Here is a 14,144-nt window from a genome sequence, read left to right on the forward strand (position 1 = left end):
GCAGGCAGTCGGGGTCCCCACGTTCCCCAGCGGCCCCAGGGGCCGGTATCACGGGGCCCTCGTTCAGCTGCCCCCGCAGCGAGGCGCCCCAGGGGCCGGTGACAGGCTGCCGGGGGCGGCGCCGTGTGCACGCGGCGGGCAGCGGGGTGAGGGTGGGGCGTCACTTCTCCGGGGTGACCCGCAGCCCTGAGCTGTTAGCCCAGGCGCAGTCGTGCGGAGCGCTTGGCCGATGCGGGGTGGCGCACGGCCTGGCCCCGTTTAGACACACGCATGTGCCAGACAACAGTGCAGGGCCCGGCGAGGCACGATAGCGGGCAGCTACGCCTTTAAGGCGTGCCCCGCCCTTTCCTGTCGGGGCGAAGTTGATTGGCTGGCTGCGCAAACCCGGATGTGATCCTGCGCAGGCACGTGGGCGTGGTGGTCTCTGCTGGCTGTGGACAGGTTGCTGCCCTATGGCGCCCGCGCTGCAGAGGGTCGGGCCCCTGCTGCGGGGTGCGCCTCGCTGGCTGGCCCAGCGGGGGGCTGGGGTGTCCGCTCAGGCGGGAGCCACAGTGAGGGTGCGGTTCGCGCCCAGCCCCACAGGTAACGAGACCCCAGTCCCAGCCCAGGGCGGCGGTAGCCTCGGGTTGGGCTTCCCTGCCCTTGCCTAGGGATAATGTTCCTCGAGCTGGAATGGTACCTTGCTGGTGGGGAAGGGGAGAAACCTGGATGGGAAGAGACATGGCCCAAGGCCCCGCGCAGAGCGCCAGAGGCTTTGCTGCCTGCTAAAGTTGCATCAATGAAACTAGAATAAATATATTTTATTCAACTAAATCCGTACAGATTGTTCCCTGGGTTCTTTTAAATCTACCCCTGGGTTGTGTCAATATAGTTTATAGCTGATTCCTTTTCAGTTTAAATTACAGTACATGTAAGCAACAAAAACTGATTTAAGAGTATCAGAGGGGTGGCCGTGTTAGTCTGGATCTGTAACAGCAACGAAGGGTCCTGTGGCACCTTATAGACTAACAGAAAAGCTTTGAGCCTGAGCTTTCTTGAGCACAGACTCACTTCATCAGATGCATCTGATGAAGCGAGTCTGTGCTCACGAAAGCTCAGGCTCAAAGCTTTTCTGTTAGTCTATAAGGTGCCACAGGACCCTTCGTTGCTGATTTAAGAGTGTTCCTGTGGAGCTTTGCAGTGGTTTAACTTGATAGGTATATAAAATAAACTGACGCAAGTGCAAGTTTTGTGTCTGAACAAGGGCTATGCCTGTGGCAGGACTGGGAATAGAACTTCTAGCTGCCTGCTGGTGTTTCTGTATCACAGGAATCGGTGCCTTAAAATAATTAAGGACATAATCTGACAAACCATAATATCTGTTTAGGCCCCTCACTATGTACAGGGTCCCATGGTCTTGAGTGTTTCTTGATGTTGAGTAGTTTATTATATCAGAGCCAAAAACGTCTAGTTTTGTCTTCTCAGACCCCACTGTCTTCCAGAGAAACTATATTCAGGTTTCCTTTTGCTAGCTTGCTACAAGAGTTTGTTTTAATATGAGTTGCAGGGTAAACTCTGTCTGTGGAAATGGAACATTCATAAAAACACTTCTGTTAGAGGTGATATCTGTTATTTACATCTTCTTCTCCAAGAAGGAAGAAAATATATTGACTATATTGAAAAATCTACATTTTACACACAAATTGTGATGTTCTTTATAGGTCTGTTTTACCACACTTTTCACTAAGTTGCATCTGTTAAACTGTATATGGGTATCTTGTATGTCAAGTCAGGAGCAGAACTTGCAATGTTCTGCTCCAGTGGTACAGACCTCCTAAATAAATTGGATAAAGGGTAATTTCCTTTGTTTGTAACTAGTAGTGCTGCTTAATGACCTCTGCTCCTATGGGCTGGAATCATTACAAAATGGCAAATGCTTGGCTACATTTGGCAATCTGTGCAGGCTCTTGTGATCACACAACTGGCTTTTCTCTGACAGTTGGTGATGACCCTCAGGTCGCATATTTACTTATTTCGATGTCTTGTCTGTAGTAGGAAATTGAACAACTGATAATTTTCAGTGTGCAGTCTCCTAAACCAGTACTGAATATTGTGTGAGTGCTAGTACAACCCACACAAAACTCTTCAGTGTTTCAGAGCTGAAGACAGAGGCTAGTCATTTCTTCCAAAAGAATTTTGAGACTGGTTTTGTTGGATGGAGAATGTAATTTAAACCATATTAGGCACCAGGGCAGAGAAGCCATTTATGATAACCACTCTTCAGTGCTTCAGTTTTAATGAGCTGCATAACCAGTTATTTCACAGCAGACTTCCTTTTGCTCTGCTGTTAAGTGCAATAATATGATAAATGCCATCACAAACAATAGCTGACAACTGTTGTTAAATAGTAACAGAGAAGTAACCATGTTAATCTGTATCCTAACAAAACAAAACAGCAGTCATGTGGCACTTTAAAGACTAACAAAATATTAGGTGATGAGAGTGTTCATGGGGCAGACCTACTTCATCAGATCTGGAGATAGTACTGTACTGGAAATGACATGCTGGTTTTATAACACAGAGATAAAAAAAAAGTGAAAAAAGAACTGACAAATCAGATGCATAGGACACCTGTTGAAAAATCTCTTACGCTGATTGTATTTAATTTGGCCTGACTTGCTTTCCTTTCATTTTGCTAATCTAGGCTTTTTGCACTTGGGCGGTCTTCGTACTGCTTTGTACAATTATATTTTTGCCAGACAACACCAAGGGTCTTTTATCTTGAGACTGGAAGATACTGATCAAAGTCGTGTGGTGCCTGGTGCTGCGGAAGGAATAGAGGATATGCTGGATTGGGCAGGTAACTTCCAAGTCAGTTCAGTTCATTTTTAATAATGAAACTATCTACACCATGATGAGATTGACTGTTAAAAATAAACTCGCTCAAAAGCAAGCTGCTGTCAGCACTGTTCCTTGTTATTCAATATATTGATCTAGTGGTTATTGTAAAGGGATAGGCGCCTGAAGGGTTTTACCATAGTAAGACTTTGGGTAATGGTTAGGTGAATGTCCTTTGGTTATCCTGTGCAGAAGAATGCTTGCATGGTTAATTGGAAAGAGCTGCATCTTTACCAAAGAGGTGTGTGGGAAGTCCAAGTCCAAAAGACCAAGAGCTGCAATGTACAGAATGTGGCATGAGTTCATAAATCATCTGTGTGCTGCTTGTGTGTAATTCGGAAAACAAGGGGTCTGTGACATGTCTTAAAAGATCAGAGACTGACATTGATCTGTGTATGTGCCAGTCCCCAGGCTTCATTCTTTGCCTCTTCTTGTGTTTGGATGAATTTTAAAGATATCATATTAATGGTGAGTGTTGAATGGGACGCTGTTACAGTAAATCATATATGAAGAGAGATCTCTAAGTCTCCTAGTTATCACATAATGTATTTCAGTGAAGATAGATAGCATAACTTACCCCAGGAGGGTGTGTGCATGCACAGATACTTAACTTCCACCACAGTGTGCTATGTGAAATGTATTAGATAAGCTTGAGCGTTTGCCAGGTTGTGATGGTCACGTCTGCCAGTGGCAGGCGACCTGAAAGAGACCGTAAACCTCACCCTACTGATCGCTGTGGACAATTCCTCCATTGTTCACCATGTAGAGTTCCGTGCTGCATGTGACCAGTGTGCTCTGTGGACTCTGAACTCCTGCACTCTGGTTCCTTTGGAATGCTCTATCCCCTTGACCTGAGAGGTTATTAAATCCCTTAACTCTGGCATTCCAGGTATCCCACCTGATGAAAGCCCTCGCAAGGGAGGCCCAGTCGGGCCCTACCAGCAATCACACAGACTTGAGCTGTATAAGAAAGCCAGTGAGGTGCTTCTGGAAAATGGTGCTGCCTACCGCTGCTTTTGCACCCCTGTGCGCCTGGAACTGCTGAAGAAGGAAGCGTTACGGAATCGGCAGACACCACGGTAGGGGGCTTTCTTTGCACTGCAGATGGCATGCATGCAGAACCAACAACTTTGGCATTAGGATTTGAGATGCCCAGCTACAGGGGCCCTGGAGGCTTTAACAGCTCAGAACAATTAGACCTCTTACTTGTCACTTTGACTTTAGCTCTGAATATATTATGTTGTTGAAGAAAGAGTCCAGTCTCTAACCTAAATGTCTGTGCTCATCATTTCTATAGCACATGCTGTCTGTAAAGAGCATTATGCATTTAAACTGATCAAGCTTCATAATTGTCAAGGCTGTTCCTCGTTCTGACACGCTGAGGGCAGAAGATGGGGGCCCACAGAAGACCTTAAAAATACCTTGCCTCTATAGGCTTCTCCTTAAGTTTCCCAAGTTTCACAGATTCCCTGACCCTGAGAGGTAGTTGGTACCACCCAAGTGAGAAATCCCCTCTTTAAAACCCAGAAGGTCTCTCTGTGGGGTAACCCAAAGTTCTTAACCTTCTTTAGAAGAGCTTGAAAACAAAGAAGAAAAAATTAAGCTGCTGTCTGATAGCTGACCTTTCAGTCTTAGGCGTGCATATATGCAGATCCTTCTCTAAGACACAGGAATCAAATCATTGCCTTAAAAAAGGTGATTTATTAACAAAAGAAAAGATTTGGGTGATAAAGCATATTTGGTTGCTAGGTGTTACAAAGCAACTGAAAAAAGCATAGATTAAAGCACAGAGAATTACTTCCCTGTGTACACGGGGGATTATATCAGCCACCCTAAAAAGTCTCACCTCAAACCCACAATAAAAAGTAACCTGATCACATCTGACCAAACATTTCCTTTCTACTTACATACGTGTATGCCCAAGTGTCCTTGAGGCCTGGATATTTACTGAATTCCCCAAGCCTGCTTAAACTTAAACCGTCTCTGTCTCTCTCTCCTCCAGCCTCACAAAAGAAAGACCCCTCAGCAGGTAACTGCTTCAATTCAAAAATCCCCTTTTTTCCATTGGTTAACCTGGCTGCTTGCCAACAAAGAACCCCCTCTCTCTGGGTTTAGCCCTTTATAGGCCATCATTCATTATAATCCCCCACCCTCCCATTGAGGCATATACTTAGATAAGCATTATCCCCACCTTAACATAAGAACAGCCGTACTGGGCCAGACCAAAGGTGCATCCAGCCCAGTAGCCTGTCTGCTGACAGTTGCCAATGCCAGGTGCCCCAGAGGGGGTGGACTGAAGACAATGATCAAGCGATTTGTCTCCTGCCATCCATCTCCAGCCTCTGACAATCAGAGGCCAGGGACACCATTCCTACCCTTGGCTAATAGCCTTTTATGGACCTAACCTCCACGAATTTATCTAGCTCTTTCTTAAATTCTGTTATAGTCCTAGCCTTCACAGTTTCCTCTGGCAAGGAGTTCTACAGGTTAACTATGCCCTGAGTGAAGAAGAACTTTCTTTTATTAGTTTTAAACCTGCTACCCATTAATTTCATTTGGTGTCCTCTAGTTCTTGTATTATGGGCACAAGTGAATAACTTGTCCTCATTCACCCTCTCCACACCTGCCATATCACATCCCCCTCAGTCTCCTCTTTATGGAACAAAGTGCTTAGGCACAGAGGTGAAGTGACTTGATCCAGCCCCATGGGAGTTGTTGCCATAGCTGAGATTTGAACTCAGGACCCAAACTAGAAATAAACTGACAACCTTTTGTCAGTGGCATTGAACCAAAATTATTGCTCTTCTCTCCCAAAAGGTATGACAACAGGTGCCGGCACCTGAGCTCAAAGCAGGTGGCTGAGAAGTTGTCGCAGGGCGCTGACTATGTGGTCCGTTTCCAGCTGAAGGAAGGTGCTGAGCCCTTTCAAGATCTGGTCTATGGATGGAGCAAGCATGAAGTGGCTACAGTGGAAGGCGACCCTGTGATCCTAAAAGGGGATGGCTTTCCCACCTACCACCTGGCCAGTGTGGTGGATGACCATCACATGGGAATTAGTCATGTTCTGCGTGGAACTGAGTGGCTTACTTCAACATCCAAACACCTTCTTATCTACAGAGCCTTTGGCTGGGACCCACCTCAGTTTGGCCACCTGCCATTGCTCTTGAACAAAGATGGTAGTAAACTGTCCAAAAGGCAGGGAGACATTTTTATAGAACGTTTTGTTCAAGACGGTTGCTTGCCAGAAGCTCTCCTGGACATCATCACCAATTGTGGCTCTGGATTTGCAGGTACTGAGGTCAGGCCTGACACACTGGGAGGTGCCCCAAAGTCTGGTTACTGGACACATTTGCTGCTCATGGAATGATTTGCTGTGAGAATATTTCAGCACTCTCAGGGATTTCTTTGGAGGGTCACAGAACTGGTCACAAAGGGTCTCTACTACCAAAGTGCTACCAACCCCCTTAAAGCCCCTTGTAGGTAGGCTGGCGCACAAGAGTGATGAATTCTGTCCAGTTCCTAGTGAGTAGAGATCCAGAACTTCAGGGACACCCAGTGACCAGCTCATCAGAAAGGGAATGAACCATGGAGACGAACCCCATCTCCCTCCCCAGTCTGGGAGGGGTGGAGTGGGGAAGGTTTGCCTGCTGCTCCCCATGCCAGAGCATCTCCATCAATAGAGGATTTCAGTCCCCAAGGCTGTCTTTTCAGTGTCAGCTTCGCTGTTAAAATGAAAACGGCTGGACATGAGGTGTCACAAGAGCAGCAGCTCCTCTAGGGACTGTTGGAGACAGTTCCACTCCCTGATTAAGAGCATAACAACAGCCACACTTGGTCCATCTGGTCCAGTGTACTGTCTTCCAACAATAGCCAGTGCCAGGTGCCCCAGAGGGAATGAACAAAACAGGAATCATCAGGTGATCCATCACCTGTCGCTCCTCCCCCAAATTAGTAGTTAAAATGCACTTGGGGTATTTTCCCCTCCCAGATTAACTGTAAGTCCATGAAAGTCACTCTCTGCAAGAGTCATAAGCAGCCTCATGTCTCAGCATGACAGCACTTCCTGTGTGTGGCTCAGGAGCCCCCTGCAAATTAACCCTTCCCAGGGGATGAAACCTTCTGTCTTTGACGCTTTTGCTGCTGGGCTGAGCAACACGAGAGTGATTTGTTTGTCAGAACTGAGTGGCAGAAAAGCAAAGGGGAGAAGTCCATGGTTCCAACCAGTCAAAGGGCCGCTGCAGGCTGTCTGGATCCCAGGGGTGCAGTATTGTTCTGTAAAGCTTCTGTAATGCTCTGGATGGGTGAGTTCCCCTCACCTGTTCCAATGCTGCAGTGCTGTTGTGAAGGGGCCTCTGTGGTGCTGGCTGCCGGTCCATCTGCTGCATAGGCGGGTGCTAGAGATGGGGAGAAGTGAGTAATGAGGTGACAGCACTTCTACTCAAATGCTTCAGCCAGTGTCACCCATGGAGGCCAACAAGAACTCCCTGGGCGCTGCCTGTAGGTGGGGCTTGGTAGAAAAATGGGTGGAGTCTGTCCTCAGCACAAGGCTGGCATTGCACAAACTCTGGCCATGAGGGCTCTGCCTTCTGGTTAAGAATGTCCCCTGGTTTGTGTTGTCACTGAGCAGGTGTGAGGGACCCTCAGATGTCACTGTTTGCTTGATTACAGTGAGCAGCGGTGATACCAGCGTGACACTGTTGATGGGTTCTGTTGCAGGGAATCAGATGGGCAGGACGCTCGAGGAGCTGATCATGGAGTTTGATGTGGGCAGAATAACCACCCACTCAGCCCTGCTGGATCTTGACAAACTGCCAGAATTCAACAGGTATGACAATGGGTTGTAGCCCCTTATTCATTTCCAAGCCAGCTACAAAAATTGCCCTCTGGGGACTTAGCTTTACATCATGACTCTGTCCACCTGCTCCCCTGGCCAGCTATTCTAGTCATGGCTGCTCCTCTGTGTTCTCCACTCTCAGGGTTCTTCTCTCCCTTGAGCCTCTCTCCATCTCCCATAAACCAAATAGTTTTCCAATAGCTCAATATAAGTGCCCTGCCCATTGCATACAGGAGATGGTGGAGCGCAATTGCTCCCTTTCTCTTTCAGCTGATGGAGCATGGCCTGGAAATTGGATGCATCGAGCCAAGCACTTAAATCACACTAGCAGACATGCTAGGTACTCAGATGCTTTGGTTGGTGGTGATGGTAGGAAAGCCTCCTTAGATGGGACATGTTGTGAGGAGAATACAGGGAATTTAGCTTGAGCAAGAAATTGCTTTTTATTAATGGAGTACTTCTGTGACATGCCCCACCCCTCAGAGGTGGGGTTGAGGGCTGAGTCTCCTCACAACAGCCGTGTCTACACGTGCACGCTACTTCGAAGTAGCGGCACTAACTTCGAAATAGCGCCCGTCACAGCTACACGCGCCGGGCGCTATTTCGAAGTTAACTTCGACGTTAGGCGGCGAGACGTCGAAGTCGCTAACCCCATGAGGGGATAGGAATAGCGCCCTACTTCGACGTTCAATGTCGAAGTAGGAACCGTGTAGTCGTTGCGCGTCCCGCAACATCGAAATAGCGGGGTCCGCCATGGCGGCCATCAGCTGAGGGGTTGAGAGATGCTCTCTCTCCAGCCCCTGCGGGGCTCTGTGGTTACCGTGGGCAGCAGCCCTTAGCCCAGGGCTTCTGGCTGCTGCTGCGGCAGCTGGGGATCCATGCTGCAGGCACAGGGTCTGCAACCAGTTGTCGGCTCTGTGTATCTTGTGTTGTTTAGTGCAACTGTGTCTGGGAGGGGCCCTTTAAGGGAGCGGCTGGCTGTTGAGTCCGCCCTGTGACCCTGTCTGCAGCTGTGCCTGGCAGTCTTATTTCGATGTGTGCTACTTTGGCGTGTAGACGTTCCCTCGCAGCGCCTATTTCAATGTGGTGCTGCCCAACGTCGAAGTTGAACATCGACGTTGCCAGCCCTGGAGGACGTGTAGACGTTACTCATCGAAATAGCCTATTTCGATGTTGCTTATTTCGATGTTGGCTTCACGTGTAGACGTAGCCAACGTGGGCCAACTAGGGAGGCTTTTCTATGCTGTCATGTTGATTTTGCTAAAGGATTCTGTGGGTTTATTTTGTAAACACTGAATAACGGTGTCCAGTAGTCTGAGTTGAAGCCAAAGAAGTCCACAGCCATTGGGATGGTTCTGTCTTTTGTGCAGGATTCACCTGGCCCAGCATATTGGAGATGAGAAGCTGCGAGAAAAGCTGGTGACGGAGCTGCAGAGGCAGGTGGAGCAGGTCTATGGCGATCAGCTTGTGGACAGAGAGGTTCTAGAGAGGGGCTATGTGGAGCGAATCCTCCTGCTGAGAAAAGTATGACCGGCATTAAAGCTCTGGTGCCCTTTGGGAGAGCAACAATGTTCCCTCTTAATTTTTCTGTTCATATAAAAAATAATCTTTACTTCCCCTGAGGCATGTGCAGGTGTGCACCACCAACAGAGATACATGCCGGCAGTTGCGGGTAGCTGCGGGCGCTCTGCTAATCAGCTGGGCGGCACCTGGATCTCTCTTGGGTGGCCGCCCGAGTAGTCAGCTTACCGGGAACGATGGAGCGGAGTAGAGCGTGGGGAGGGCAGAAGCTCTGCAGGTGACCCAGCTTGGTCTGGGAGCTGTAATGCTCCAAAGCCTCGCATCGTGTGAGAGGCCCTGTCCTGCCAAGTCCAGGTAGCCGAGCCCCTGCTTAATGCCAAAGTCCAGAGCTGTGGCGTCTGCCCAAGTCACAGGTGGGACACTCCAAGCATCTCCACTGTCTTTGCAGAGCTGGAGGTCTGTAGGCTAGTGAGCAGCCATTTTTGTGACCAAACCCCCTGTCACAGGTGGTGGTCTTAGCAGAGAGACCAAGGGCTGAATGGGTCTTCTCTCACTCCAGGAGCCTGGTTATCTCCAGGGCTAGTTGGCTGGGCATTTGGGGAAGCTTGCCTGCCTTCTGCCTGCTCTGGGGCAAAATGGAATGAGCACATCTCCAGGGAGGTCAGTGTGGTGCTTTGTGGTTAGATGAAGGGGGTTCCTTTATTCAGAGCCCTGATCCAAAAGGTGGCAAAGCAAGGGCTGAGGGGGGAGAAGAGGAGACAATGGAGCTGCCTAATGCTGTGTGAGCGAGGCCATGTGGTTGCCTGTGGGGTCTACGCCCCGGCCCCACGAGGTCAGTGTTGGTTTGGGGGTCACTGCACAGTCTTGCTTTAGGAAGACAGGAAATGTCTTGGCTCTTGAAAATGTGGTTTCGCTGTGGCAGCAAATACAGAATAACTCATGTGACTTCCTGCTGCTGCTTGCAGTGAGTCAGTGTGGGGAGCCATTTGCAGGGTCCTGCTCTGACTCGGCTTGTTCCACTGCTGGCCCATTCCTGCAGCTCGTTGCCCCTGACTCATTGTTGCCCAGCACTTGCATCATCATTTAGTGGATGTAAAATGCTACTCAAGTGCCAGCATTCTGCCTTCTGCCCTGGTACAAGTGCAGGGCAGTGCTGAACTATCTCCTTACCACCCTGAGCAGCAGCAGCTGCATGGAAACAGAATCCGTCTTTTCTGTCTGTCAGCTGCTTGATCTTGACAGTCCTTTCCATTCCACAGGGTCACATAAGCCACGTGAAGAACATGATGGCTCCTGAATATTCTTACTTATGGGTCAAGCCCTCAGTGTCTCGAGAGCAGCTGCAAAGTGTTTCAGCAGAACTAGATGAGATAGGAAAGCTAGTCATCGGGTAAGTGTCTCCCGCTTGCCCCTGTTAGCCAGTCTTGCTGCTCAGTCTGTGCCGGCATCAGGGACGCTCTCTAGAACATGTGCTGCGGTGAGTGGGCCTCGAGAAGTAAAATGTGTTCACATTCAGTCCTTCTCATCTCCCTGTCCTCTTTCGTCTGCTCTTGTTGCTCACCTCCATCAGCCCAGGAGACCAGCCTGTCTCGCCTGCTTGTTACATTTTCAAACAAGCACCTTGGTGCTTTCTTCCCCACTGTCTCATTTGCATGGGGTACACTCTGTGCAAACACTCACTCAGCTCCCTCATTGTCCACCTTCCCTCCTCTCCTTAACAGTTCCATCTGCTGAGCTGCCAACGAAAGACTGTTAGGCAGCAGATGTACAGAGACCTCTATGTCTCATGCTGACTGGCAGGTCTGATTGTTTTTTGTACTCCCCCAGCTGTCTGTCTGCTGTCATTTTACATGTAGGGTTTATGTGTATGAACAGTGAGTGCATGAGAAGCTGAGGTGTAAGCCTACCTCACAGTAACCTGCTGCACGCTAACTGTCCATGTGGACTCTGCTGCTACACTCTAAAAGTTCCTTGGGGCACTGTGATTTACTCCAGTTTCACAGCGGGGCCTATCAAAGCTTGTTGCAATTACGTGTGGTGCAGTTCACCAACTGGTGTCTCTAACATCAAGAATCCAGAAATGTTTGGCTCAAATTTTCATGTCCAGGAGGATGTTAGAAACTGTTAACTGTGGTGTTGTCTGGAATTCATCTGGCATCTTGTAGCTTGCTGAATGCAAGAGACTGTAATAAACTAAACTGCACTTGAATATTCAGCGAGTCTGAATAACTGTCACCTCTGGAGTTCCTGGAGGGGGGACATCAGCTGTTTCTGTGTCTGCATTTCCACTCAGAGCACCACTGTTCTCTCTATTCCGAACAGTTCTTACAGCTTCTCCTTTATAGCATGCCTCTGACCTTAACATAGCACTGCCAATGCATTTCAGTTGTGACCTGTGTAGCCCTCTTTGCACTTCTAGATCTCCTTCTTCCAGCTCTGCAAAGCCACCACCACATGGTCCTGCACAGTTATCTGTAATTTGGACCCTAGCCCCTCCAGACCTGAGTTCCAATCTGCAGCAAAACATGGTCTTCTGGACCAAGAGCCTCTTCTGAGCAGAAACTAGAAGTTGTATTTCCAGCTACATTTGTAGCATAACTGGTGCAGTGTTGTCTGCAGACCCTTGACATAGAGCTGGAAGACTCAGGGTCAGGAACTGTTAATCTTACAGGGTCTCTGACTGGTGCAAGGTCATTAGTGGGGTAGTAACTGAACCTTAACAGTGATGACGTAAATATCAGGAGAAATATCCAAGTAACGTGCAGAGCACCCTGGAACTGCTCTGATGGTTGGAATAACATTAGTAACAGTTCCTGTCCCTGAGTTTTCTAGAAAGCATATTAGCGAGTGATCTCTGGAATCATTTTACAAACCTTTGCTTGTCTGAGCTGTTTTTCTGGTGCTGCTAAGGCAGTGCTTAGTCTCCTAAAATCAATAGTTTGCTTGTATGCAAAAGTGTCATTTGGGGCAGCTCCCTGCTGTCTATGGGAATTCTCAACCCCAACCCCAGTAGACTGAAAGAGTGTCTTCTCTCTGAAAGGCTGATGGAAGGGCAGATTGATGCTCTGACTACAGAAAAGTTGAATGAAGACCTGAGAGGCCTGCAGAAGCAGTTGAGGGGGACCCAGTACAGCAGCATGATGAAACTCCTCCGCTTGGTCCTCAGTGCACAGCAGGTAAAAGCCATTTGAAGCTGAGACCTTTCCCGTCCAGTAATAACAGCCTGCTCTGGTCACAGGACACAGGCTTGTGGTGCTAAGTCTTGTGTAGTGAATCACTCTGCTAATGTGAAAAAGCTCCTTGTCAGTGTGGGATGCCAAGAGAGGCTAGAGATACCAAGTCATCCCCCCAGAGTAGCAAACCTGTGGTTGGAAAGGCAGCAGGCTTGTTTGTAAGGGGCACTGGCTGAGTTCAGGTTCTTGTGTGAGTCATTGATCATAGTGCAGCCAACAATAAATTCCTCCTTTCAGTCTGAAAGGACGGTTAGAAAACAGGGCCACATCTCTCATGGCCTAGCTCCTCTCGGTTTGAAGGTGCTGCCCCAGCAGAGAAGTTGGCCTGATACTGGGTTTTTTCTTCCCAGAAAACAGAACCAGAGTTGTATTACAAATTTCAGGATATTTTAGTTGCAAGTGACTGACAACTTGTCATTCAGTCATCTCCAGTGCTGAGTGATAGACTTGTGCCCACTGGATGTTACTGAGAGAAAAAAACACCTAAATCTAACTTCTGGTGCTATATTTAAACTATAGTTGCTATTTCGGGTACTAACGCATCCCAAAATAGCAACTCAGCAGCTACTTACCACAGCCCAAATAGCAGTGCTACTGGGAGTGCAGTATTCTGGTCCCACTGCCCATTGTCACGAGAGAGGTAACGGAACCTTCTGAATAGGCCCATGTTTCGAGCTTTGGTGCTGTTTGGATGGCACCAAGGCCGAAATTGTGTATCTGGAAACAATTTACGCAATTCACAGTGTGCCAATAGCAGAACTGCGCTCTAGACATAGCTTGGTAGTGCTGTGAAGAATACAGCCTGAGGACATGAGTAGAGCAGTGTTCTGGCTTCTACTGTGCAATGTCTTTTTTTCGTGTGTGTGTGTTTTCAGCATGGACCCAGCATTGCAGAGATGATGGCTTCCTTGGGGCCCAGGGAAGTGTGTGAACGGATTAAGAAGGCGCTTTCCAGCTAGCAAGAGCCTCGCCAGAGGGAATGGCCCCAGCAGACAGAACTCCTGTTCGGCTATTCTGAACCTCTTGCGCTCTTCAGCTCCCTGGCCTAAATTCTGTAGTCACAGCATGTCGGAGGGACTGGGCCTAGTTCATATAGGGGATGAAGGTGAATTGAGACTAAAATCTGCCTCGCCGTCGTCTTCTCTTGGGAGCAGGCTGGCATTCAGACACATCTGTTCATCTTACCTGTAGGGACCAGTCTGGCCTTGGTGGCAGTGATGGAAAGTGGTTACTTCTGACGACTGGTTGATTTCCTATGTGGCACCAGCGTGGTGATCTCATTTGGGAGCAGTGTCCACATGACCCAAAAACCATCACAGCTGATGCTAATTAGCCCTCAGTTGGCAATGTGAGCAGAGAGGTCACATGCAAGTGGGCAATGTAGAGCTAGTCTCCTGGGCCTATGGATGCCCTCCCAGAGATGCAGGTGGGGACATGTTCCCCCCTCTGTTCTAAGGTGAGGTGAGAAGTTTTCTGGTAGCACCATAACGCCCGCTTTCTTCAGGAGTGCTTGATTCTGCCTTAAAAGTCTGATTTTGTTTTTGATCTTGACCAATAAAAAGATAATTGAAAAGCAGTTGCTGTATTGGAGTATCCCAGGACCCAATGTCATCTCCACTTGGTAATTTAGTTTGTAAAGCCCCTTGGCTGGAGAAGTGCACTTTCATTCTTGTGTGAAA

The 14,144-nt window shown here is 48.5% G+C and overlaps 1 protein-coding gene across 1 annotated transcript; it reads left to right on the forward strand.

The window, feature by feature from the left end:
- The first annotated feature begins 201 nt into the window (after window positions 1–201).
- Window positions 202–14,035, forward strand: EARS2 (glutamyl-tRNA synthetase 2, mitochondrial). Its single transcript, XM_075010573.1, has 9 exons — window positions 202–582; window positions 2,684–2,839; window positions 3,767–3,956; window positions 5,695–6,167; window positions 7,594–7,702; window positions 9,082–9,235; window positions 10,492–10,622; window positions 12,273–12,408; window positions 13,341–14,035. The coding sequence occupies exons 1-9, from the start codon at window positions 453–455 to the stop codon at window positions 13,422–13,424; spliced, it is 1,563 nt and encodes a 520-aa protein (XP_074866674.1). The 5' UTR covers window positions 202–452; the 3' UTR covers window positions 13,425–14,035.
- Window positions 14,036–14,144: the final 109 nt, after the last annotated feature.

The sequence above is a fragment of the Carettochelys insculpta genome, chromosome 16, assembly GCF_033958435.1.
Source record: "Carettochelys insculpta isolate YL-2023 chromosome 16, ASM3395843v1, whole genome shotgun sequence".
NCBI lineage: Eukaryota > Metazoa > Chordata > Testudines > Carettochelyidae > Carettochelys > Carettochelys insculpta.